The sequence below is a fragment of the Lineus longissimus genome, chromosome 16, assembly GCF_910592395.1.
Source record: "Lineus longissimus chromosome 16, tnLinLong1.2, whole genome shotgun sequence".
Classification (NCBI taxonomy): domain Eukaryota; kingdom Metazoa; phylum Nemertea; class Pilidiophora; order Heteronemertea; family Lineidae; genus Lineus; species Lineus longissimus.
This window is the reverse complement of record NC_088323.1, coordinates 2,335,103-2,362,964: the sequence shown is the minus strand read 5'-3', so window position 1 is coordinate 2,362,964 and position 27,862 is coordinate 2,335,103. Positions and strand designations below refer to the sequence as shown.

The 27,862-nt window shown below is 40.9% G+C and overlaps 1 protein-coding gene across 5 annotated transcripts; it reads right to left on the bottom strand.

The window, feature by feature from the left end:
- Positions 1–3,536: 3,536 nt before the first annotated feature.
- On the bottom strand, positions 3,537–27,042 carry LOC135500108 (polypeptide N-acetylgalactosaminyltransferase 1-like). 5 transcript variants are annotated; one of them, XM_064791322.1, is made up of 16 exons: positions 26,858–27,042; positions 23,376–23,490; positions 17,386–17,587; positions 16,849–16,899; positions 13,766–13,934; positions 11,431–11,603; positions 11,094–11,198; positions 10,735–10,837; positions 10,058–10,228; positions 9,742–9,859; positions 8,359–8,539; positions 8,124–8,263; positions 7,778–7,876; positions 7,276–7,410; positions 6,811–6,889; positions 3,537–6,330 (listed from the first exon to the last, which is right to left on the bottom strand). In XM_064791322.1, the coding sequence occupies exons 3-16, from the start codon at positions 17,579–17,581 to the stop codon at positions 6,263–6,265; spliced, it is 1,788 nt and encodes a 595-aa protein (XP_064647392.1). In that variant the 5' UTR covers positions 17,582–17,587; positions 23,376–23,490; positions 26,858–27,042; the 3' UTR covers positions 3,537–6,262. The 5 variants fall into 5 exon arrangements, with proteins under 5 accessions (XP_064647392.1, XP_064647388.1, XP_064647389.1 ...); XM_064791318.1 differs by lacking the exons at positions 23,376–23,490; positions 26,858–27,042 and adding an exon at positions 19,951–20,144; XM_064791319.1 differs by lacking the exons at positions 23,376–23,490; positions 26,858–27,042 and adding an exon at positions 19,951–20,144 and having other exon boundaries at positions 17,398–17,587.
- Between the last annotated feature and the right edge of the window lie 820 nt (positions 27,043–27,862).

The following is a 27,862-nucleotide window of genomic DNA, read 5'->3' as shown; positions in this document are numbered from 1 at the left end:
CCTGCGGTAGAAAACATATCCGCGTCTGAATTCGTGTAATTACTGCTAAATACCCGCACCGGAGTGGTAATCGTTTTTGAGCTGTCTGAGAGATAGGTTGAGTCCCGATGAGGCCCCTCTGGGGATATATCAGTAAATATGTTCTCAGATTTTAACAAGTGCTATGGGCTGTCACACGTCTTGTCATGATAAAGACAGTGGTAGGGAGTACGACCGTGAGAAGATGCACGTGTAGATGACGACAACTGCAGCGCTCACTGCTTTCCCGAGCCACATTCGACCTCCTCCCGTATTGACCAGTCAGCGGCCATCGATCCTGCTTCACCGAGGCGGCCCTCAGAATTTAACCAATCGTTGGGGAGTATTTACGTACGCATGACGTTGGTATCGTCTTGCCAGTCGTCGCTCAAAGCAGGAACTATAAAAATCGACCGACAAATTTCGCAGTTAGAACTCGGGCTATTTCTCGCAATCTCAACTCACGAGAGAGATCTCGGAAATTCAAGCCTCTCGCGCAATCGCACGAGGTTTTATCAATGTTGCATCAATTTTACATCTTTTCTTAGAGACATGTCTTACGAAAAGCAACTGGGGACAATGTCCAGTGTGTCAACTAAATGCACAGTTGGCAAAATCCCCGTGATTCTGAAGACAAACGAAGTGTGGAAGATGGATCTTTATTTCATCAACTATTCTGAACTTCATGAAAGAATTTGGGTATCTTTTTGACTCAAATAATGTAGGCACCGCAGCGTCGAATAGGTTTGCATGCATTCATAATACATACTTGTAGATTGCTCGTAATTCATTGGCAATCACACACAGAATATGCAACAGAGCATGGAAACTACTGTAAATATTGCAACCCCTGGTATATCAGGTGAGGGGGGAACATTCGTTGTTATTCTATTCGTTATAGATCAAGTGCTTCCTCCGTTCATTATCGCCTTCGGGTTGGTCGGAAACTTTCTTGCATTCCGCGTTTTACGTCTGCCGCAATACGCCAAGCAGACGACATGTTTTTACATGCGAGTCCTCGCGATATTTGACAGCACGTGCCTCCTTGGTCACGTGCTGTTACGCACGATTATTAACAATCACCCAAAACATATGTTCAGTTATAAAATAGGCCCCTTCGTCTGCCCAATTTTGGCATTATGTTTTGGAGGATACGGACTATCCAATTGGACAATAGCTGCAATGACCTTTGACCGATTTCTCGCCGTTCGGTTTCCGCTGAAGGCGGCGTCGTGGTGCACTAAGCGAAGGGCAAAAATCGCGGTCACTTTGATTTTATTGTTTTATCTTCTAGTGTCGATTCCTTACAGTATTAGGACAGTTAACCCCGAAGCCCTCGTAGCAAAAGACATCTGTTTGTTTGAGCCGAGTATTTACCCGTCTTGGTTCCATAACCTATTCATGCTAATTCATAAATTCTGTATCTTTAGCACGCCCTTCTTTTTGGTCCTCCTATTCAACATTTCGATCATCATAACTCTTGGGCTACAGCGTCTGCGAAAGGCAGAATCAAAACTTAACACCAATCAAACATCTAAACAAAAAGATGCCCACATCACGATCCTGCTCCTCCTGGTCACGGTCGTGTTTTTCATAACGAACATCCCCAATACAATCGACAGATGGGTCTGGGACGCCGTGCTCGCTAAATACCCAATGACACCGCAACTGACCCAGATTCGAAAGGTCGCATATGACAGTGTTGTACTCGTACTTTTTATCAACCCTTCGTTGAATTTTTACACTTACTGTCTGGGTTGTAAAAAATTCCGAACCGACGTCGTGTATATATTTTGTAAAGGATCAAAGAGAGATAAGTCATCAGGTCTTATAAAAATGACATCAACGTGAACGACATAGGATTGACAGAAGAAGAAGAAGACCCTGCTATACCAAGAAGAACATTCCAGTGGCCCAATTATTTGTTGTATACGGTGAACGAGTGCACATTTTAATGCCAACGGGATATAGCCAATTGAAAAAATACCCGATTTGCATTGAAATACCCTTCGTAACAAAAGAATATGATCAATGGACTCTACTTCCGGGAGGTATGGCCTTGGTCGTTTGTACACTCTGACACGACTGGTATTGTCGTCGACGTTCAGTCCCGGCTAGCTTTACCTCGGATTATGACAAAGATAACGCCAGTACTGGGATAACGTCAACGCCAGTACATTTCACAAGTCAGGGATGAGGGATGAATATCACGAGCCCGGCGGTAGAAAAAGATCTCATTTCATATGAAAATACGCCAGTACTGGGATAACGTCAACGCCAGTACATTTCACAAGTCAGGGATGAGGGATGAATATCACGAGCCCGGCGGTAGAAAAAGATCTTATTTCATATGAAAATGCTTCAGTACATGTGCAAGAAAGCGGCCCCATCCAAAGCTTGGAGCAAACGTGTCCATCTATCTTCCAGCGTTCCCACACAAGGAGGGGAACATCCAGAAATGGAAACACTCAAAAAAGTCAGACCGGCGACTAAAAAGGCGTTTTGTGACAGGTTTTAACATAGAGGTAGTCCAAATAGTTCCCCAGGTAGATTGAGAACGAACCAGTATACCAAACAGACCGCGGACTGGGTCAGATAGTAAAGAGGGGGAAGGGGAAATATCTTAAAGAAATGTACCCTCGGGCCTGATTCAAGAAGTTCCTTTACGAAATGAAACATGAGAAGAAAGGAGGTGGCGAGGAAGAATTGAAAAAAGTAATCGATGTACTCCAAAAGCTGCAGTTGAAACACCTTCTGACGACAATATCAACTGCCAGAAACCTATGATCGGCAATGTGAGGATCTGTCTCCTTCTGCCATTTGGTCGTCTTGTTCAGCGGACCCACTGCATAACCGATGCTCTGCTCCTCGGTACTCTACCTCTCGAAGAGTGCGAATCATATGAAGACAGGGCAAGATGCCATCGCCATAACCAACATCTGCTTCGTCCCGCAAAATCTGTAAGTGTAAAAACAGGTGATTGAATTTTATGATCAATTTGGTATCACCCTGGTACATATGCAAGGGGGTTTAAAATTCGACATGCACAGTGATAGAGCACTTTCACAAGTATGCATGTACGTTTTGGTTAAGATCCGAAAGTAATCCTACAATACAAACTAGCTATCAACTCTAGTATCAAAACCAGACAACAAGAGTTTTTTAATAAGCTGATGGTCATTTGAGCCATCACCAGTTTCAGCCTGTACCAGGAGATGCCTCTGGCCTTCTTTTTACGGCGTTTGTTTGGAACAGCTCTCGGGGTTGTGTTTCAAAAACATCATCAATTTATCAGACCCCAATTTTTTTCAGTTGGTGCGATCACCAATTTACCCTCCACTACATTTTACATCAGGCACCCAAGAACACAGAGGCTGAAGTGCAAAGCAAATTTCTCAAGCCTAATGAGGTGAACAAACAATCTTAAATCAACATGGCCGCCAATTTTTATATCAAAGATGGCCACCCTATGGCAAACAAGCTCTGTCGATATGGTGGCAGCTGTGAAGAGGTGAGAATCAGTTTTTTTCGATTGGTTCTAAAAGCATTTTGTGATCGCTAGATTGAAAGTGTCATGTCCCTCTTGCACGATATACAACCAGGTTCCCAGGCCATATATTGTTTGCCCAAATCCTACATGTAAGCAGGTCTGGAAAGCGCAGCATAGCCTAGCTACTGTACCGTATTTGATTAGCTCCACTGACGTAGTCAGCTGAGCTAAAAATGTTTAAAATTATCTCTTAGCCATTGAGTAAGACTATGGAATAATGGCCTACGGTGGTTGGCTGACAGACCAAATCCTCACTGCGACTGCTGCAAAAAAATAATCAAGACAGATTTCTTTGAAAATAGTAGACATATAAATGTTTATTTGTGTAAACTTTACATCTTGTGTGATATGATCACATACAACAGGCAAATGGAGGGATATGCATCTTTTTATTGAATGGTGCACATTTAAGAATAAATAATGGGTAACTTTCTTGCAGGCAAAGTCCACCCATCAGAAGGAATGAATTTTGAATAGTTCTAAATTATGTGTAGTTAGGTCGACAGGATCTTCTCGGAGATTAACCATTTTCCCTGCAGGAGCCATTTCAGACCAGCACCACCCAGTGCAGTGATTTGGGACTCCCCAACAGATATTGACCAATCAAACCCCGAACTCGAGCCTTCAATTCCCTTTATCGTAATGGTCATGTTGTCGATAATTTCAGAGTTGCACATGAATAAAAGGGAATGATTAATTTCAAATTGTGAATTTTCACTTCTCGTAAACCATTCTGGGAATCTTCTTATGAACATAAATCTTGAATTAATTGGAAAATGAGATCAACTTTTATCAACTGAGTATGTGGCTGAACATGCATAAATCTAAAATCTTCCCTGTCATGAAATAAACCAAATATGGTCAACGTTTAAGTACATGATTTTAACCTAGGTCAAGGGCCGAGTTGACTCTTCAAGTGGTAACACGTAGCCTGTTTTATTGAATACGTCAGAATACCAGAAGTAGTTCAGTCATCGAACAAGCCAAAACAGCACCTGATTTTTTACGCCAGTTTCTCAGTCTGTTCTTTTAACTTTAAAAACGTATGAGTAACCTCGAAACCATCAAACAATTCCTAACACAGTATTTTTACAAAGTCTGAAGAAGCATCAAATTTACACCAAAACTTGTCCTGGTATGATGAGAACAAGGTTTTTTCTTCAAATCCACCACTTGAAGAAGTTTTCTAATAATCAAAATACTTGAATAACATAGAAGTAATAAGAAAACTGCCAAATTTTAACACTGCGCTTAGCCAAAATTTCTGGGAAAAAATTATTTTTATGATTTTTATTTTCCCAAATTACAAAATTTCTTTCAGTTTTTCCAATCAAATATTTTTTCACAATTTTTATTTCGTGAATCTAGTTATTTGTGAAAATAATACACAGACAATAAAATAGCACTTTACAATAATCAAAATATTAAAATTCCACAGAAATACTAATGATAAAATGTCATTTTAAAATAATTAAAAAGTCAATTTTCATCAAGGTTTAAGTAAGTAAAGTACAGATGTAAATCCCATCGTCCCCTGTTTGAATCCAGTCAACGAGACACTTACCTGGAACACAAATGCACAAGGCCAAAAATCAAGCCAAAATACTTGCAGAAATCTAAGCCCTACAATTCACTGTGACAGATAAATACCGGTACAACAGAATGTTTTTTCTACTAGATGTACATGTAAGTTTTTCTCTTTACAATTTCAACTGACATTAATATTTATCACAATTCTTTGCATCAATATGTACAACCATTTATTTTAATTCATTAATCTTCTACTGCCAGGCTTATCTCTACGTTTACCAAAATGATATATGGTGACATATTTGATTCATCGAACCGGGCCAATTGGATCAATGGGTTTACATAGAATTCACTTTGTTACCTGTCAGGATTCATGAGTCATAAGTCACTTGCTACTAACATCTTTGTTAACTGACTTTGGCTTGAAGACGTATTAAAATGACATGAGAGTGAAAAGTGTGGTTATGAATAGCCTTTTTAAAATCTAAATGACAACTGACAAGTTATACCTTGTCTCTATGCAAACCAGCCTAATAAGAAGATTACTATTGCTTGCCACTAATTACAAAATATCAATGAATTTACATATCGCAATATCAACTATGATGATAATCTCCATGTGACCACAAAACTTCCAGATTGACACCAAGTCACATTTCACAATATTCAATATGTTTCTCAAGTCACAATTATACCCCCAGTATCTCAAATACTTACCAGCCACGTAAAAAAGCACACCATTATTTTCCTCATTATTTGAATTACTTTTGAACTCTGCCCCTCAACATGTGCTGCTGATCAATCCATGTTTGAAATCTGAATTCAATCAGCATTTAACCATTGTAAACTCGGTTCATTTTTTAGATTAGATGTCCATAATAAATTGGTGGTATGGAAATCCATCCCCTTCCAGACCAGTTAAAATTGGAAACTGATCCCCAGGCTGAGGAAGTATTACTTTATTGGAGCACCACTCTTTTAAAGAGCCGACGCCAGAATGCATTATATCAGGATATTTGCCATCACTTATTCGCACAACCATAAGAACTCATCCTTCCAATAACAATCACGGAATGATTACAAGCGAAACTGACAAGTATAAAAATATTCTTCGAAATAATATCATCTGTGAATTAACAGGACTCTATATAAAATCTACCAGCATTATTTAAACTTGGACCAATCAATGTCACCTATCACCCACTGCTGTGATTCGGAATTTGTACATGGACCTGCAAAAAAGAATTGTAGAATAAGTCATGATGCTGGTATCGTGGATAAAAAGGCGAGACACTCCTGAACAGTCGTGGGCATAAGTTCGTGTGTTCAGCTGTTGGTTTAGTTCCTGTTTCAAACTGGCTAATGTTTGAACTTGTAGAATATGCACCATAGTATTTTGTTACGCACAAATGTTTGCAGATGGCAGCACAGTACATCCAGTCCTGTTTGGCATGGTCTTGAGACTCTTGCAGCAGTCTGAGGCTGGGTTCACATTGTCACTTAAGGACTAAACAGGACATTTCCAATGAGCAAGCCATGCACAATGTCACTTTCACCCTCATGACATTACATGTCATGTTTTCAAGCCGAAGTCAATTAACAAACATTCTGATGACAAGTGACATTTGACAAGTGACAATGTGAATCATATGTAAACCCAGCCTGATGCATTTTCATTTCAAAATAGGACCAAAGAGTTTAATTCTACCTACCAACTGCTGGTGCATCTCTCTGTGTTGGCGACGGTCTATCTAGGCACTGGTTGCTATTCACATGTTTGATATGTAATGTCTGAAACAGAAAAAAGGCATCGTCACACACAAGAAAGAGGGAAAAACTACCGCAAACAAACTGATGGTAAACCTCCGCAGAGACTGACTGCATAATAACGTTGCTGTGAATGAAAGATTACACTGCAATGCCGGAGAAACGCCACGTTTTCAAGAAATGTTGAGCAGGTGACTTCATCAGCGTTGGTACGAACTGATTTTTTCTCTCCATTTTATGGATTAATCAGCGATGAAAGTTGCTGATACATTCTAAAAGATGATGTCTCAGCTGAGAGCATGGAAATAATGGCCATACTTAGCATGGTCAATGTAACTTTGTAAAGTAATATTTCAACCACAAATTATTTTCTCACAATGTTTTTACGCGTAGGGTAGACATATACTCACTGCTTTGTCGTAAACAAAGAGTTGGTTCCCGCCAAGCCCGTGGCAGGTAAACAGTTTCACTGGACCCCCGATTGCAGACACATCTAAACACAGATCATCTGTCTGGAATGCTTTCTTTTTTGTATATGAAAACACCTGGAAAATATTTCTCAAGTAAAATTTGATCATTTGTTCTTGGAGACAAGGGCTGAAGTCATTAAAGCATTTTGACTTCAATAAATGTCAAGTTAATCTCTTCTTCCTTTACCTTTTCTTCCTCTTCTTCCCTTTCAGCTCCGTAAGACTACCTAAAGTGTATGATTACCGAGCACTATTGTTGGACACCAATAGTTGCCATCAACATGCAGCTCCACGTCAGGAGGGACAGCATGAATTTCAGAGATTTAGTACATATTGGGATGTCTGTCCAAGAAATTCAAAATGTATCTTTAGAAAGCGTTGATATTGGGTACAGAGGATGAAACCAACATGATAAATTTTAGAATTGCAACATTTTACTTACCTGATTTCCCCCCATCCCATGGCAGTTGACAAGACCAACATTTTCGCTACTCTTACGACCCATGCTGTCTAAACACAGCCCTGTGGCTTTATTTTTCACCTGAAACAAAAAGATATGTTCATATTCAGTCAAGAAATTTCGCTTGTTACTTGTCAGTGATCCTAAAACAAATCGCAAAATCCAATTGAGAGAACATAACTTGTAGGCTGGCATCATGGTTGGTCTGGCACCACTTGCAGCACAGGTACCAGTCATGTTGACAGCTGGCAGCACCAGTTGTTGAGGCCTTCTTGCTTCAATGAGACAGTTTGATTCACACCCAGGTACTTCTTCTGAAAAAGCTTACCTCTCCTAGTGAAACATAATCTAAAGGCATCTGTGACTCAGGATATATATTCTTTAAGTACCATCTAAAATCGTGGCATTGTAATTTTTCTCGTAGACTTTTTCTTACATCTGTATTACCACCGTCCCCTGCTTTCACACCTGAAATTAAGGAGCAGAAGAATGAGAGAGAATAAACACTGTAAACTGCTAAACTTTCACGCCTGTCCAACGCTACCCCTTTGAAATTCACTTACCAGGATTAATTTTATAATAGAAGTCCTTCCACTCATCCATCCAAACCTCCGCAAGCCTGGCGTTGTTGTGGTTTAAAATTTTGACCGTTCCTCCCGGGAATGTGTACGGAGTGGCTTTACGGAACACGTGGCCCACGTGTGAGCAAGGGACGATGTATAGTGTGCCATGACACATCCAAATCTGTAAGAGATGCAGACTATTTGAGGTCAAGAAATATCTGTAATGGCAACTGGGTCATGACACATCCAAATCTGTAAGAGATGCAGACTATTTGAGGTCAAGAAATATCTGTAATGGCAACTGGGCCACAACACATCCAAATCTGTAAGAGATGCAGACTATTTGAGGTCAAGAAATATCTGTAATGGCAACTGGGTCATAACACATCCAAATCTGTAAGAGATGCTGACTATTTGAGGTCAAGAAATATCTGTAATGGCAACTGGGCCATAACACATCCAAATCTGTAAGAGATGCAGACTATTTGAGGTCAAGAAATATCTGTAATGGCAACTGGGCCATAACACATCCAAATCTGTAAGAGATGCAGACTATTTGAGGTCAAGATATATCTGTAATGGCAACTGGGCCATAACACATCCAAATCTGTAAGAGATGCAGACTATTTGAGGTCAAGAAATATCTGTAATGGCAACTGGGTCATGACACATCCAAATCTGTAAGAGATGCAGACTATTTGAGGTCAAGAAATATCTGTAATGGCAACTGGGTCATAACACATCCAAATCTGTAAGAGATGCAGACTATTTGAGGTCAAGAAATATCTGTAATGGCAACTGGGCCATAACACATCCAAATCTGTAAGAGATGCAGACTATTTGAGGTCAAGAAATATCTGTAATGGCAACTGGGTCATAACACATCCAAATCTGTAAGAGATGCAGACTATTTGAGGTCAAGATATATCTGTAATGGCAACTGGGCCATAACACATCCAAATCTGTAAGAGATGCAGACTATTTGAGGTCAAGATATATCTGTAATGGCAACTGGGTCATAACACATCCAAATCTGTAAGAGATGCAGACTATTTGAGGTCAAGAAATATCTGAAATGGCAACTGGGTCATAACACATCCAAATCTGTAAGAGATGCAGACTATTTGAGGTAAAGAAATATCTGTAATGGCAACTGGGTCATAACACATCCAAATCTGTAAGAGATGCAGACTATTTGAGGTCAAGAAATATCTGTAATGGCAACTGGGTCATAACACATCCAAATCTGTAAGAGATGCAGACTATTTGAGGTCAAGATATATCTGTAATGGCAACTGGGTCTTCCTTCACTACTTGCTTCATATGTCACGTTTAGCAATCAATTCAACTGTCGTTTAACACTTCGAAATCGGACACACTCACCCTAAAAGACATTTCTAGATTCTCTCCTCCCCAAATGTCCATACCCTGATCGTAGGAACCGAGTTCATAGAAAAAGTTCCTTTCAATTGAGAAGAGACCACCAGCCATTGTAGGTGTCCTGAAATATGCAAATTACTTCGTTAGGATAAAACTGCAACAGCATATTTCAAACAGCTCCATCCGACGATGCTGCCACGACATATTAATGTCTCAATTATATCACTGTATCAACAAAATAGCTAAAAACACACACAGGACTACAGTATCTGAAGTGGAGGGCGACACTTTGTTGTAAAGACTTTTTTCAGTTAACTACCTGAGTGGTAAACTTCTATCTCCTTTCCTCCTGTCGACCTCCCTCTGAGGTACGGGGTACCACCTGAAGTTGAGCTTCCAGTTGAAGCCACCCCAAGTCATGTCGGACCCCTGGATGTATTCGAATGTTTCATCGCTTATCACATCAATGATTGGACACGTTACTGCTTTTCTGCAATGGAGATTTGAAAATTCAATAAAAAGGCACAAACTGATAAACAGACAGTAATAATCAAGGCCTGGTTTACATAGGATTCACACTGTCACTTGTCACGTTTATCATCCCACTTGTCACAAGCATGTTTGTTTATTGACTTCGGCTTGAAAATATGTCAAAAGGGTGAGAAGCAACATTATGAATCGTATGCAGCCCGCTCTTTGGAATTGATGGAGATGCCAAGGAGCCCTACCCATGAAGAGTCCTACCAACCTGCTGCAACCAACTCTCTAGGGCTAAGAACCTCAATACCTAGATTATACCTCCATTAGACAGACAGATATACAATGTAGCTGTCAATAGTGAACTGCCGTTTTATTGTAGCTTCAGCCTGTCTAGATCTCGATCATAAGGGTGGTCAGGGCTTGACTGTCTGGTTTGAAACTTAAATATTGATAATGATAATGCCAAGTTGCCCCGAAAGCTAACTACAGCACTAAACTGTAAAGATTCAAACTTACCTATTGTGATAGATCTCTGTAAGTAAAGGCTCTAACCATCCCTCTGTTGCCTCACAATGAGCATCTAAGAATGTTATTACTTTTCCCTCAGAAAGGGCAGCACCTGAGGAGAAAAAGGTTTAATTAATCAATCAATCAATCATTTAAAATGTCTGATCACTATTTGAGATTCTTACACACCTTGATTGTAACCTCTGGCCAAACTACCTCAGGTGTGGAACTTCACTTTAGCTCCAAGCCCAAGGTTACTAGCACAGTGGTGGTGGTCACAACATTTGGAATACGAGTCTGTAACAAGTCCAACCACAAGATCACGTCACTCAACCGACACTTTTGTAACATTTGCGAATTATCCATACCTTTTAATCTTGCACGTATTAAACCACTTCTCTTTCCCATCCTTTGGATACGAACTGATGTCTGTAATTTGGCAGCGTAGTCTTCTAATGGTTTTTGGAGGAAATCTGAAAGGTACAGGAAAGAAATGTTACACTTGAATCGGGACTCATGTGGTCATGTGATACCCCTCCCCCTCTTAGACTAAGAAGTCAAGACAGAATCCATAAAACCTGGCCATGAGGTGGCCCTGGAAGTCTCTACTAAGGACACTACATTTGGTTTCAAAACAGTCAATTTGACCTCTGTAATCAGACAATTCTTAGCTAAAGACAGCATTTCTCAGTCAAAACAGTTTACCTCTTTCGCTTGCATCGTCAACTAATATAATCTCTTTTAAAAGCTGTGGCGGAGAGCGGTTAATGACGCTGTGGATGGTTCGCAGAAGTGTCGACCAGGCCTCATTGTGAAATACTATCACCACGCTCGTGTCAGGCAGGTCGGATATGGTCGGGTAGGCTTTCGAGCGACACCTATCAAGAGAAGAGAGAAAGAGACAAATCAAGTGTCATTTCTAACGTCCCCATTTACTTTATCGCTGGAAGACCGCATTTGAAAACAATCACTTTTTGACCATCTTGACCCACCCAGCCACAATTTTAAACTCATCCACCGAAAGAAAACAACTTTATCACTTCACGTAAAAATCAATTCTGAGAAGAATCTAGGTGCCAAACATTCACATATGTTTGACACCCGGCCAATAGTACACGCGAGGAAAGATAGCAAGCTCCAAAACATTGACAATCATACACCCACTTTAGACATTGAGTCAGAGGAGAAGGTATGTTACACCTCCGTGCAATGAGCGTGGTAAGATACTAAAGCACCCCTCAAATTAGCGATTTCAGTTGGTGTGACTGGCAGCAATTACCGCTGCAATGAGTGGGAAAACGATCGCTCTTCTGCGAGCGAAACAGGTAATTCGTTGGTTTGCGGGGACTTTTCCTTTTTTGGCTTGTGACTATCAAAGAATATTAAAATGTGACCCGCTCTACCAAAACTAGGCGCTTGTCGCATCTGAACTTGACAGGTTGATACGGACTTGTTGTTCATTTCCCTATTGTAGACCTTTTGTGAAATGTGACCAAATCAGTTTGTAATAGATTTCACAAAAGGTCTACAATAGGGAAATGAACAACAAGTCCGTATCAACCTGTCGAGTTCAGATGCGACAAGCGCCTATTTTTGGTAGAGCGAGTCACAAATGTAAAAGAACTAACATCTCCACACTCTATTGAAATACGAAACTGATAAACAGAAAATATACATGCTCTAACAATAAGACACCCACATAGATGTACGAGCCAAAAGAGTAGTCATCTCCTATTACGACTGTCATAATAAGTCTTGGGAAAAATGACTGCTCCAAGGCAAACGTGACACAAGAAGAAACAAGCAAACAGGAGCTGGTGGGTCAAAATGGCAGTCTTATTGCGACTTGTATACACATTTCCCTTTAGATTGCTTGATGTCTGGTGAAGTCTCGTTACCTCTGGCAAAAGAGAGCCACTTTGTTCTAATTAATGATTTCACCTGTACCAAGATATGTTGGTTTACCCGAGATTGCAAGATTTTATTTAATATGCGCAGACTAAGTTGCTCAGTAACGTTATCATTCGCCCGATTCTTGCTGGAGTTATTTAACTCTTTGACTGCAAGATCCTGAAAATAGCCATTTCCCAACCAAAGCCTCTTAGGAAAACGCAATCAATTAAACTGTCTCTTACAATCTCAGTCTCAATCTTCTGTAAATCAGAATTGGATGGGTTTATAATTGACTTAATCCTGTTCCAATAAATATCTAAGATCTCTCTCAATCAAACAAGATGATTCAAATCGTGACAGAATATTAGAAAATACTCAATTCATCAGGACGCCTTAACCGAGCTCCCTAGTTATCCTCCCCCCATGAATCTGAATAATAAAGAGCCAATCCCAGAAGTAATGCTTCTTGCCGTATATGGAATCAAAATGTTTCTCATTCTGCCCGACTGCCCCGTCGGAAGTGATAAGTCATGCTGAAACCATTCACCCGTGCTGACAAAGGGGAAAGCGTACTGAATACAGATGAGGGAAATAACAATACTTTGGGGACTATTTCAGTGCAGACAGTTCATGTGAATTAGCATCTCATTCAGCGTGATTTCGTCCTAGTGTATATCACTTCCGCTTGATGTCTGTGCTGCCCAAACAAACTCTCCTCATTTCTGCACATGGTGTATGTGCAGTCGACTACCTGTACATGCACAAAGCCACAAGTAGTATTGTGACACTTCAGGGACCGATCATGCACCCCATGCACCCTATGCACCCCATGCACCTTATGCACCCCATGCACCTTATGAACCCCATGCACCCAATGCATCCCATGCACCCTATGCATCCCATGCACCCCATGCACCTTATGCACCCCATGCACCTTATTAACCCCATGCACCTTATGAACCCCATGCACCCAATGCATCCCATGCACCCAATGCATCCCATGCACCCCATGCACCTTATGCACCCCATGCACCTTATGCACCCCATGCACCCAATGCATCCCATGCACCCTATGCATCCCATGCACCCTATGCACCCCATGCACCCTATGCACCCCGATTGAGAACAAAATCGATTTCATTCTTACCCTGATGACCTATAATCAGGCAGTGAACGGTTAACTGAGATCATATCGCTGACCATTAGGTTGAACTGGTTGATTTTGAACATCTTTTTGCTCTCTTCATGTTTTTCTGGCGGTACTGGCACGCCTTTACCCATCTCACCTGGACCGATTGGTGTACGCTTTAAAAGACCTGAAACGACACATTGAAGCAATTGTACAAGGGTGCCCTCACACATCTTGTCTATGCACTGAAAGAAAAAAGCAAGCAATAGCATTGTGCGAAGATACAATCTGTGACATCATTGACCTCTGACAAGGGACCTCGGACACTTGACCTCTTTTCCAAAGTCAACGATGTCTACTTTGATCAACGTCTGTATCAATGACAACACATTACAAATAACACTCAGGAGTACATTTTACAAACTCAATCAAGAGTACAAATTCAATCACAGTAATCTGCATTGCTACCCCCACCGTAACTTTACTACTCGTAGGCCTATACCGGCAAAAAAGACTCGCACAGAACCTTTGCTAACCATGTAGGCTGGCTTTAACTGATAGAAATACTAGAAGGCTTTAAGGACCCGATATGGCGTCAGGCCTACAAGATTCATCTATGTTAGTGTCACTGTTGACCTTTTATAGCACCCTATTAGGAATTCGTGACATTTTCATCTTTGTATTGGAAAGATACGCTGCCAACATGGCACACCATAACAAATCAACTGAAGATCACCTTACCCTAATACGCCAAATCCCTGCCTATTTCCAGGGATTTTGCGGTCATGGAGCCTTGGGGCAAGGGCAGATGAAAGGACTGTCTATAGGCCTAGTCCATTATCATGTTGTTTTCCCCAACAAAGGAAAAATGAACAGTACACACATGCCCCAGGTCGTTTTAGGCCTTATTGCTGACAATTTCTTATATCACTGACTAGCATTTACCATCAGCAACTTCAGGGCCTTTTTACAACAGTAATTGTAATACTCTTTGAGCTAAAGGGTTAAATCATTTCCTAAACTAAACGCACCAAAACCAATATGGCATATCATTTCAGTGACATCACATTAAATAGAATGTACCTGATATGAATATGGTGTTTGTTGATGTGATTGGAAACCGAATGCCCCAAAGGTCAGTGTGGAATTGATCGAACTCTGGTAGAATATTCAGGGTAGAGAAACAGAAAACTGCTACATTTAGTCTAGGTGAATATACCCTAATTCATATCGCTATGCAGTGGAACCTTCCTTAGCGACACCTCTATTAAGGACACCCTATCTATCAAGGACATTACATTTAGTCCCAAACTGGTCTTTTCCGTTGCATATGATCAGTGTACAATGGGATAGGATTAGTCAGTCCCAAGGGTGTCCTTAATGGAAACGTTTTACTCTATGTGCAGACCAGGAACTTTTGATAAATTTCACGTCATATTGTATGCAAAGCACATCCTCAAGTGCAGAAAATCTCAGAATTTTAAAACTCCTCGTTACCACTCATAAGCTTTTGTGATATCTAAAGCACAAATGCACATTATGAGCCCCTCAGCATGTTTGCTTAGGGAAATCTTTCACTCAACGTCTTTATTAAATTTGCATGAAGCGGGTTTATAAGAGCAATCAGTTTTTTTTAAACCTTTGCCTTTGATATTGGATTAAAAGAGATCTATTACTTCATGGCAGGCAGAGATGCTATTTCTTAGCCTATAACTGAAATTAAAGAGTTGAACTAAAATAAACAGAGAACATTCAAAAATCGATGTGAAAAGCAGAATAAAACATTAATTTGCATTTAACCACAAAATAAATTGAATTCATTTTACAGAAACGAGTTTCAATATGAGAAGAATTATTAATTGCCTACTCGATTTAAAAACATGTTGAAGCATTTCCTAAAGGAACACGCAACAAAAATATTGAGATGTGAAATATTAAACTATGAAATCAAAAAATGAAAACGTTCAGTTAAAAGCCAAAAAGATTATCAATGGGTTTAAAAGGGTGTAGTGTAGAAAGAGGGGCGGGGGGGGGGGGGGGGGGGGTCAAATGCCCTTCCCCACCTCAACCCTGCCCCTAGGTTACTTATTACACAGGCAAGCAGAAATCTACAAGATAACAAAAAGGCATGCAGCTTTTAAGCACATGGATACATTGGCAGGACATAGCAGAACTCAAGGGATACGAAATCGTGAGAAATTTGAAACATTATAATATTGTGAGAAATATTGAAATATGAAATATTGTGAGAAATTTATGCATGATGGGTGACTCTATGCTACTTCAAAAAGCAAAATTAATCAGTAGTCGAGAATGATCATAACCAGACAATTTCAACCATCCAATGTTTACGCATTCGTCAACTTTAGACCCTTTTTATTATTCCCCTTGCAAATTAGTTTCAAGGATTCAAAATAATTTTGATATCATCAATGTTGGAGCTGGAGAAAAAGGAGCAAAGCAGGTGATTGCAACGAACGTTACACCAATGATATCATTTTTACACGCAAAGTTTTAAGGCCTTCTCTTATTTGCAAGTATCATGGACTCAAGCTGATGGCAGATTTCTCAACAACGCATCCGAGTTGAGCTAAGATGTCAACAGCTTGACCCATAACAGTGAAAAAGCACTCCTGAACAACGCATCTTGGACTTCATAGATGAGAGTGGCCACTCAAAAAAATCAGGAAAAGAATGGCAGATGGAACCTTCCAGACAAAACATTAGGGGCCAAATTCATAAAGGGTGTTTAGCTTAAAACAGCGTTTAACTACTGAATAGACAGATTCAGGCCCTTCATGTGAATCTTCACAGAATATGAATAGGCCCTGAAACTGATTAGAGAGAAGTTGTACATGTCTAACCCTTAAATGCCCTTTGTGAATTTGGGCCTAGATTATTATCAAATGTTTAACTTTAAGATGCCTTTGGGGCCTTTAGGAATCACAACATCGCTTTGTTAAGAACAATCGAGCGATCATCAACAGAAATCTTTATCTAAATTCCAGATCTGGATAAAAAAATCTGGAAATCGGGACAAATCTAGAGCACTCTCATCTACATGGACATGAAGTAGAAGGAAAAACAAAGATATATGTTACCATGCTGTGGTGGAAGAATGTTATGGTTTGCCACCGCGTTCTTTCCTACATCTGCAAACAGATTTTTATCGACGTTGAAATCGCTGCCACATTTATAACTGAAAATTTCTGCGATACTATTACTGAGGAGGGAACAAAAACACATAAGCCACGTGATTTTTCATTTCTATAAAATATGACAAAGAAGACTTCAGTCTTCGTCGAAATTTTTGATTCTCGGTGGATCAGCCCTAAAGTATACCAAGTTTGAAGCTTGATGTCTCAATGTCGGTATTGCCGATTGTCAGACCAAACACTGCTCAGGTGGAGCTGTCAATGTGCTAAAAACCTCGACTGCAACCTTGGTCCAACACATTCAGTTCGGTATTGATTCCCAAAATTGAAATTGCTGTAACTTTGCTTAAAATGCTCAAATCGTATGGCCAAATCCATTGTCATTTCTCCAACATTAGAAAATTATCTTTATCATAAGTTTTTCTTACCATTCCTGCCAAGGGACCCACACAAGCACAAGGGGTTACAAGCACAAGCGCATACCTCCTGAATTACCTTTCGGTAGTATCCGATCCAGAATTCCACCACCCTTTGCCGGTGCTCCACCATCTTTTGTCTTGTCACATGATGCAGGAGTTGCGCAATCCGTGTAGTACATCAACAGCACGACGTCCAAGAGGAACCAGACGAGCGATGTGGCGACGATGACTTTGCAATACTGGTAGCGCCATCTGGCCATGGCTATCTGAAATGATAATAGGAGAAAACGATCAAATTTTAAAGCAAAGAATTTCTTTGGAAAATTAGGTTTAAATGAATCAAAGCACAAAGAAACAAGAAAGAATCAGAAATGCCTGAGTATTTGCTTCTGAATACCTTCTTTAATTTTGGCATTTTTAATGCAAGCTGTGTGGTAGTAGAGAAAGAGCTTATTCTGCCGTCTTCACATGGTGGAGGTAAACCAACAGCAGGATCAGTGACCACAACCCCAGTGTGGAAATGAAAATACAGACATCGCAATCCCAGAGGAATTTATCCCAATAACCGGATGGGTTTCCGATATCGTTCATTGGATTCCATTGCAGCGTCCACCCATGGGAGGGTCAAGAAAGTCAGCCACGTTGCCATTCAAACCAGCTTCTACCAACATAATGAACATTTACTTCCAACTTACTTCTCCTGTAATCTTGTCAAAATAGGTATAACTTAGAATCGATTGTCAAGTGAACTTTGTGACACGGGCAAACCTGACACCGACGGGTTTTTTCTAAATTGTTTATTCACCAGTCCATCATCACATAGAAGCTGTCCACCTGAAACCATTTCCCAGCACTGGCATCTTAACCCATGCAGTCGCAGGGATACTGTCTGGCCACAGTACGGTGGCTGTATGAAGCTATCAAACTACACAACTGTTTGGTGAAAGAGCACCACTTCATCATCCAAACTCCAGACAATCATAGCTCTGTCATGTGATTGGCAATTCAAAACCCAGAGAGGCACTTTGCCAATATACAGGTGATACTTGTTCCAATATTATTTATTGAAAACCATCGGATATGTTCGCCCAAGGCTAGAGCTAAAATGGATGTGAGCACGTTTCAAATCAATAGATGCCCACATGTCTCCACCGAATCAGTGCAGCGATGTGAAAAAATGGTAAGAGAAACAGGAGAGAACTAATAAACATCTCTGCTGCCTCAAACTATCTCTAGCATTTCAAAAGACGGGAAAGAGTACAGGCTTAACAATCCTTGAAACAACTAAACAAGTTAGATGAAACCATATGTAATGAATAAAAAATAATCTTTGCTGCCACTAAGCAATCTTTGACATTTCAAAAGAGTACCAGCCCTTGACACTATTTTTGATAACAAATCCTTTTCCAATATATCTCAGGAAACTATATGTAAGGGTAGTTTAAACAACAGCCCCAAGGACCTGGTGTTCAGCGGACTTTTTGAGAGAAACAATCGATGTTATAGTTCAGAATGGAATGGGTAAGGTGGTGGCCATACGAGAAGTTGAACACACCCACAGCAACACTTCTCCCTCTGATATTTTAATATTTGCTGACGTGCATGTCAATGCCTGACAATGGAAACAAATCCCCACGCTACAACATGGATCTCACAATCCTAACTGCAGGCCCCACGATGTCTATTTGCACTATGGCTAAAATGTCCATGTCCATCGATTTGTTGTGCAAACATTTCCACCAAATGTGCCGATGTGCATGAAGGATACACTCATCATATTCAGAAGCTCTTCGCAAGTTTTAAACACTTGCAGGGTGTCCGCAACAGGCAAAGGCATAACGCATATGCAGTGGTGAACGCCACATGACTACTGCAAGCAATTCAACCAAAGAACATCAAAGACTGCCACGCAAATGTCAAAGTGACTTCATCTTCTATGTGGCGACAATCAGCCCGGGGCCGAAGTCCTACACGATGGTGCTCAACATGAGGAGAGAGTCATGGGAGAAGTTGAGCAATTCCTCCGCACGTAAGCATGCTGCCATTGAACAGTGAACATCAGCCAACACCTTCTGTAGAATGCTGTGACACACCTCCACAAGCAAATGCAAATGAACAACATCAAAGACTGCTGCTGAAATGTCAAAGTGACTTCGTCTTCAACCCAGCGATTTCTCCGCATCTAAGCATGCTGTGATTGAACAGTTACCATCAGCCAAAGCTTTGGGAAATGCGATGCTGATTCTCCAGGGTTTTTCTATGCGAATTGATTAGCGAATGCAGGCAGCACCATTCCTAATCATCTCTGTGTGTCTTCGCCACCTTTTCCTCATCTCCCTAATCTATTCTTCTGGCGAGGAAATCGAGTTATAGATGGTGATCGCACTGCTTTGTGGTCCATTAGGATAAGACCGATTCCTCTCTTGTATGTAACTCGTTGGTTTATGACCAAATGTTGGGATTTGGGGTGCGGCTTTGGTCTGGACTGTGTACACCTCTTTCTGAAGATGAAATGACCCCCGGTGCAAAAGAATTCGGGCCGTCATAACATGTACTGAAAACCATCAAACCTAGATTTACAAAACTTATCTTTGCTAAAAAGTTGTGGGGGAAAAAAGCAATACTTCACCTCAGAGGTTTTCGTCACCATTGCTGTTCCTCTTTGCTTCAATGTGTAAGCGATCCTTCTGTATTTCTTTGAATACGTCATTATGGACTAAATAATCACAAATAGTCAGGAAGAGAAACTTCCTAATTGAAAACGCATATCCTGTTTGTCCTTAATGTGATGTACTCTATGGTGTGGTACCTGAGTGAGTGGTGATCTGAAATATGCTATTTTGTTGGAAGGTGTCAGCCGAATACATTCAACAGTCAGGGCCACCAGCCACAACTCAAGGACTTGACTGTTTCCCGACTTTGTCCCAAAGATATTATCTGTCATCCAACAAAAAGCTAACAATCCTCAGTCAATCCAAACTGATTTTTAAGTAAATCCCAGGCGTGTAACCACTGCCTTACAGCACCCTAACCCGATGTCAATGAATTCAACGCAGAGATGATTGAATTACACTGATAAATGAAAATATGATTTCGATAACCACCAAGTCTCCAAGATGGGTGAACATCTCAAACTCAATGATCTCTGATAAATGCTATGGACAAGATGATGTGTGGCTGCTTTGTGACCCGGATGAGTTGTGGGTATGCCAATGGCCAGGTGGAGGGAGTCCATCTCTTGCTTTTTAACTCAGTAGTTCTAACTTTTATAGCTGGGTTCTTTGGCTTAATTATGGTTTTATGTCTCATTATGACAGTCTCATTCAAGACAAGTCAACTGAATAAATAGCTTTGTCCAAGGTCATACAATGTCATAAGCTTGCATTATGGACAAACCAGCAGATGTTCAGCTGTGGTGTTGACCAACTTGACTATACCACTACACATATGTGACCCGTTCCAGCAAAACCAGTCGCATGTCCCTCTGAGCTTGGCAGGTTGAGACGGACTGTTTGTTCATTTCACTATTGTCTGCCTTTTGTGAAGTCTGACGACATCAATTTCTTCTATTATCTCCAGGTGTCATCTAGGCTCATCTTATTAGCGACATGCGACTGGTTTTGCTAGAACGGGTCACATATGGGAACACAATGTCAAGAGCATCCAAGAAATGGATGGCCAAGCATATATGTGACCTGTTCTAGCAAAACCAGTCGCATGTCGCACATAAGATGAGCCTAGATGACACCAGGAGATAATAGAAGAAATTGATGTCCTCAGATTTCACAAAAGGCAGACAATCGTGAAATGAACAAACAGTCTGTTTCAACCTGCCAAGCTCAGAGCGACATGCGACTGGTTTTGCTGGAGTGGAACGGGTCACATATTATCTTCAGAAATGTATGACCTGGCACCATGTGATCAGTAATGGATAGCCCAGCTCACAAGGGCATACAAGACATACCAGCCAAGCACCTCAGCCTCTAACGTGTCAAAAGAAACAATAGAAGGAAGAGGTTTCATTTCATCCCGACTTCAAAGGTTTTCTTCAATAGAAGAATCCAGGCAACCATTCGTTAACGTGAACGTGTCGAATAAAACTTTCCAAGCACAAAGTAACTATACAGTCAATTCTTATCTCCGCGTTGAAAGAACATGGATCCTTTTTCAGCAACACCGGAAGACATCCATCCTTTTACTTGGGATTTCCCGTTTCGAGAAGCAATGCGGCTCACATCCAAATGGATCGATAATCCTAGTGAAATGGCACTGCAAGGATTCAGTCAATGGAGATAAACCTCTGGTGATGCTGAGACTTTAGCTGGCTATAGAAGCAGAGCGGCACTATCAAGGCAACTCTCTAAGGCCTTCCTTAAAAACAGTTGATAATAAACCCTTCCCTGTCACCTACTCAGTTCAGTACAAAACAAAATTGAAATTATTTTCCTTATTTTTTTGAGGGGGGCTGGAAATTTTGTTTCGCTGTTGATGAAAAAAGAATTTTGAGTAGCTACAGTTACCTACCCTTAGGTTTTTGAAGGTGTATTGCACTGTGCCTTATGGAGTCAGAATGTCAGACTTCACTTTGTCGGTATCAATATCTTATGAGATATCGATCAGCCAGATGATGGAAGGCGTCGTTAGCGGACATCTGACTAGAAACGCCAGGTGACAGAACATCAGTCATGGCAGCCAACAGCGATTTGCTGTCTATGATTTACGCATGCAGACAACAAACCAGGGGTCCAACCATGAATTCCTGCATACTGGGCAAACAGTTTGGAGCACCCTGTGAACATCTGACTGGAAATGCAAGTTGACAGATTATCGATTGTGACCACCAGCAACGATTTGTTGCCATGCATGCTGCAGACGCACGAATCAGGGTTCCAGCCACAATTTTCCTGGATGCTGAGCAGCCACGACGGCACAGCGTAGTAGGGGGAAGAAAACTTTCAATGAAAACGTAAGGTGACTGAACATCAATCATGGCTGCCAAAAGAGACTTCTTTTTCAGCATTCATGCTTTGTTTTTTCAGGAACTCATTTAAGGACCTTCATGTAAGTAACTAAAGAGCTATCGCAGAGCTAGCTTGTAATCACTTGGTTACCATATAATCACGGTTGCTCTGTGTAGCAAAATATCTTATCAGGGTCAACTTACAAGTGACATACGGCCGACTATGCTGGAGGCAGTGACCGATTTGCATCATTAGCAGATTATGGGGATGAGACCCCCCTGGCTCTAAGAATGAGACCCCCTGGCCCTGAGAATGAGACCCCCCCCCACCTCACAGTGCATTAGGTAATGGTATACACTATGGTACAATTTTGAGAAAAGGGCTGGACGTACTTGTACAAAAGGGTTAGACACCCATGAACAGATGGGCTTCTATAAAGTCATCATTCATCATCCATCCCTACAGTCTGCTTGTTGTCTGCGATATTGATCATACCAGAGATGGATGATGTCCCCAGACAGGGGGAATAAATCACGCCAAAAATATTACAGCTGACGTCTTACTTTCCAGTTCTCAAGGCTTGTTGGCTTTTTTCGCAATTGTTTTCTTGAACCTATGAAGCTCATTGTAATCATCCAAAGGGAAAAACTAGTCTAAGACTCAACTGATAAAGGTTCAAACGAAGGGATTAGATACTTTGCCACATGGCATCATTGCTGAAAACAACGCGCTCACCATTCCCACTGCCAAGAAGCCCAGACTGGAATTCTGCCACAAGCTGTCCATCTTGGATTATTTATTGTCAACACGTGGGGCGCCGAGATAATAGAAATGGATTACGAATAATGAGTTCGAGAAATCACATCAGTTTAGCCGAAGGACACAGACAATTGAAGTTGAACCCTTTCCTGTTGATGACGGGCATGACAAATGACTTTGTGGCATGACAAATGCCATATGGTCTGATTGTGTGTTTCTAATCTGAGTAATGATACCATCAGAATCCTGCCACGTTCTAAAATAATTTACACCACAGCATTTGAAATCGTAGTGGAAAATTTATAGCAAAATCCTGAACATTGAAAACACCTACCGACTTAAATGTGAATTTCCTCTCAAATGTTCAACATCACAGAGGAATATCATTGGTTGCATCGAAGTTGCATGGTCCCATAATCAACTCGTTAACAGTGGTCTTATTTGCAAACCTGAAACAAGAAAATGAGGAAACCTGCTGAAACTACATATTGACTGTAATTTGACCTCTCTAATCAGGACACCTCTCTATTAAGGACAGCAATTGTCAGTCCCGATGATGTCCTTAAGAGAGAAGTTCTGATGTTCATGTATAATGGTGCAAAATTTGTGTTCAAAGACAAAAATGTTGACAGCTTTAAATGGAGAAGTCAAAGTGCACTTTTTATGGTGCTTTTCACCAAAGGCTAGCACCATTGAAGCCGTTGTCCCCAGAGTGTATCAATACGGCCAAGCTCTGAATTGAAGAGCCAACAAACTTCAAGGCACTTCTTTTATATACATGTACTGTTTAATACCATTGTCATAATCTGAAAGATTTTTTAGAATCGCTACATCATGGATTCGACATACAGCATTAGTGACAACATTCCATCCAGAAATAGTTAAAAATTGTGATTTCACAGGAATATAGGTGAATGTGCGTGGTCGTATTGTGACATTGACAGAAGTCATGTCACCGTTGTCATGCCAACAGGTAAGTGCCATTGTATTTGGATGATTCAGGCGGCAGGATCAATCTGAAACAAGATTTATGTTGATTCTGATATGATGGAGATGACCGCAGCTGGAGGCAACATGATATCATTGTCACATGTTGGAGTGAGACGTAGGGCCAGGCCAAACCAAAGCTGCCTCCCTCGCGTCCATCAGCATGTAAAACCTTCAGTGATGTGTGAATCAGCGATGACGATGTACTCAAGATATTTGATGCTGGTTTTTGAATCAATCTACTTCATTTTGCTTTACCTTTACTCGAAAAGAACATTTTGTCATGACCAATCTCAATTTTGTTCAAAGATTGTCCAACGATCCCTTCATGCAACTGATATCACAAACTTCAACCATCTACATCATGCCACCCAGAATACGTTATATGCTTACATGTATGTTTCAGAATCAAACGTGTATTTGTGTATTACATGTTGTTCATAATTGCACACAACAAGTTTATCTGATAATCTACTGACCCGATAATAATGAAGTTTTAAATTTCATCGATACTTCCAGCCTCAAGCAAAATTCTGTTACACCTGCATCTGCATACTCATGCATGTCATGTACTAGAATCTCAATACCAATGTTGACTTACAAAGTGTTAGAACTAAGGCAGAAAGACCACAAGTTTCACTAAAAGCACAGGCAAAGTGTATTGATGTGGAGTCAATTCCTTGATAAAACAGTCTAACAGCATTCCTGAACATAAAACAAAGCCTCGAACTCATTTTACAAGATCAAACACATTTGTTCTATTGACAAACCAAACACATACTGACAAAGAGGGTCATGCACTCAAGCCAGTTTGATGTGTACTGCTCTCGAATCATGAAGTTGGCCCAGGGCCGACATAGGCTATATATTGGCTCCTAGAAGACTGTGAGTAAAACACCTTAGATGCTCAAAACACATGAAACATTCACAACAACTTGTTGTTTTGTCCTTCGAAACAATCATGCATCCAATTTGACAAGACAGAATCATATCATCAAATATCACAACTTTTCCAATTGTTCGGAGAGAGAGAGACATCAAAATCAATGACCCGTTTTGTAAATGCACCGTACAGGGGAACAAAGCGAATTATTCATGTGCATCCCCATCAGATGCACCCACACCCAGTTCAATTTATCACTGTATTCTTGTGGCGACTGATTCCAGGTAGGCTACTGCCTCACTTCTATTCTGATGTAACTCAGTTGCTGATCAATGAATCGATGGAACAGTTTTACCTGTCTTAACCCTTCGACATCTTAACACACAAGAATCTGACTCTGAGATTGCAACGCCCTTCCAACCAGTGAAGACAGAGATTTTTTTGCACGAATTGATGATGTCCTTATTCACGCTGATAGAGTGTGTGTCCTTGATAGAGAGGTGTCCACTAAGAGAGGTTCCACTATACGATAATCTAACTTGTAACAAGCAAACGCAGTGGGTGAACAATCAATCGTGGATCTGTGATATTTTACCAACCAACATTACAGCTTCATAAAATATTCAAGCTAAACCTTTCAGCAATCACTCAGCAACATGATTGTAGTTTTGTACATTCTTTTAAACAAGGCGTTGTTTTTACTAAATTTAGTTCAATTTTTTTAACGTGTTTGCCCAAGCTGTCCAAATCAGTTGGGAAAGACACTGGACTGACTCCGAGACCCGAAAAAACACAAGAACTTAATCCTACACTTTATCAAGTCCTGGTCTACATAGTGCAAGAGCGTCGATGGAATCAAATTTGATATTCTGTCATCATTATAGCCAAGTTGTCATTCTCATATGATCCGGCTGGTATTGGTAATCCCCTGGGGATCATGTTGTGTCTGATTCTGACTGCAGGACCGTCTCTTTTACATAAACCATTCAAACTCGATAAGAGTTCCATGTCCCGACTGTCAGGCAGTTGGCTTGTAAAGATTAACATGTTTATACAGTAGAACCTCTCTATCAAGGACGCCCGCCCCCTCCCCCCAACGGGACTGACAAGTGCTGTCCTTTATAGAGGGATGTTGTTCTTTAGATAGGTCAAATTTAATAGAGACCAGTTTGGGACCAAGCCTTTCAATTTTCATGATAGTTTGAATGCTTTTTGTGATGATTTGATTTAAAACATGACATTTATGTCATGGTTAACTTAGGCTGCCTATGAAAAGGGTCTTTTCAATACGGCCGAAATTTATTTTCACATACGGTCTATTCTCCTTCTCGAAATCTCAACTCACTCAACCAAGTCAGTGCCACTACCCTCACACATGACACCGCTAAAGGCACTTGACTGGTGTTCATCTGGCTAGTCTATCTGGACACTGATAGCCACTACCCTCACACATGACACCGCTAAAGGCACTTGACTGGTGTTCATCTGGCTAGTCTATCTGGACACTGATAGCCACTAACCTCACACATGACACCGCTAAAGGCACTTGACTGGTGTTCATCTGGCTAGTCTATCTGGACACTGACTGACAGCCACTACCCTCACACATGACACCGCTAAAGGCACTTGACTGGTGTTCATCTGGCTAGTCTATCTGTACACTGACAGTGACAGCCACTACCCTCACACATGACACCGCTAAAGGCACTTGACTGGTGTTCATGATTTCATCTGGCTAGTCTATCTGAACACTGACAAATTTAACCTGAAACTAGTGAAAGAGCACCAACAAGACACGCTTTCTTTACAGGATATAAGAATGTACATTATTACACTTGTACAATGTATACAGTTAATCAGCATGCATGATCGACTCAGTCAGTCAGTGACCGAGTCGGTCACTGAGTCAGTCAGTGGTTGCATGAGGCTAAATACACGGTACCTACCAAAATTAAGACAAGATATTTGTACTTGTTGTCGTTACTTGCTGTCATATACTTCCTCTGATCGAAATCGATTCATAAAGCGGAATAATTTTCACAAACGGGCAAATAGACAGCGATTATTTTTGACAATCACCAGAAACGGACAAGGCATGAACTGTGTAAATACATGTAATTGTACTACAGGCCACCTCGGTCTAGGGTGACATTAGCCATGTAAATTTGTGTGAACAAAACACACACCTATTAAAAATTCTAGCTTGCCTGAAGGCGAGGCTCATCGAATTGCGGTTGTTCCGCTATCTGGCCTTTTCGCCCCCAGTCGTTTCGCTCCCCAGTCGTTCCGCTGATTGAATCCTAGAGAGCGCCACCGTAACTTTGTAGTGTTAAAGGGAAATCTGTCGATATTTCAGTCTTAGAGGGCACCACCGGATGTCACTGTTAAAGGTGAATCAAAACGATATTTTGATCTTATAGGTCAGGATCATCTGTCGATCTTTCGACCTTCGAGGGCGCCACTGTCAGTAACTTCTGTTAAAGGGGAAGTTTGCCGCTTTTGTTAAAGGTGAAATTTGTCGATATTTCAAGTTGTGAAGAAAAAGCTTCAACCGTCATTGGATTGCCCCACCTGGAAAAAAATGGCATACGGGCGTGTGGCTATGTGGTAGGTGTTATGTGGTTTTAGAGACTGCCGGCTGGTGGAGTAGAACAATTAACAGCACGCACCAAAATCAACATACAAGACACAGAATAATACTATTGGTGGCACCGGAGTACCACATCCGGTGGAAATATCGACAAATTTCCCCTTTAACAACAGACTTCCCCTTAACATAAGTTACTGGCGGTGGCGCCCTCTAAGGTCGAAAGATCGGCAGATTTTCCTTTAACAATAGTTGTGAAGAAAAAAGCTTCAACCGTCATTGGATTGCCTCAACTGGAAAAAAATGGCATGTCGGGTGTGTGGGTATGTGGTATGTGGTATGTGGTTTTAGATACTGCCGTTGA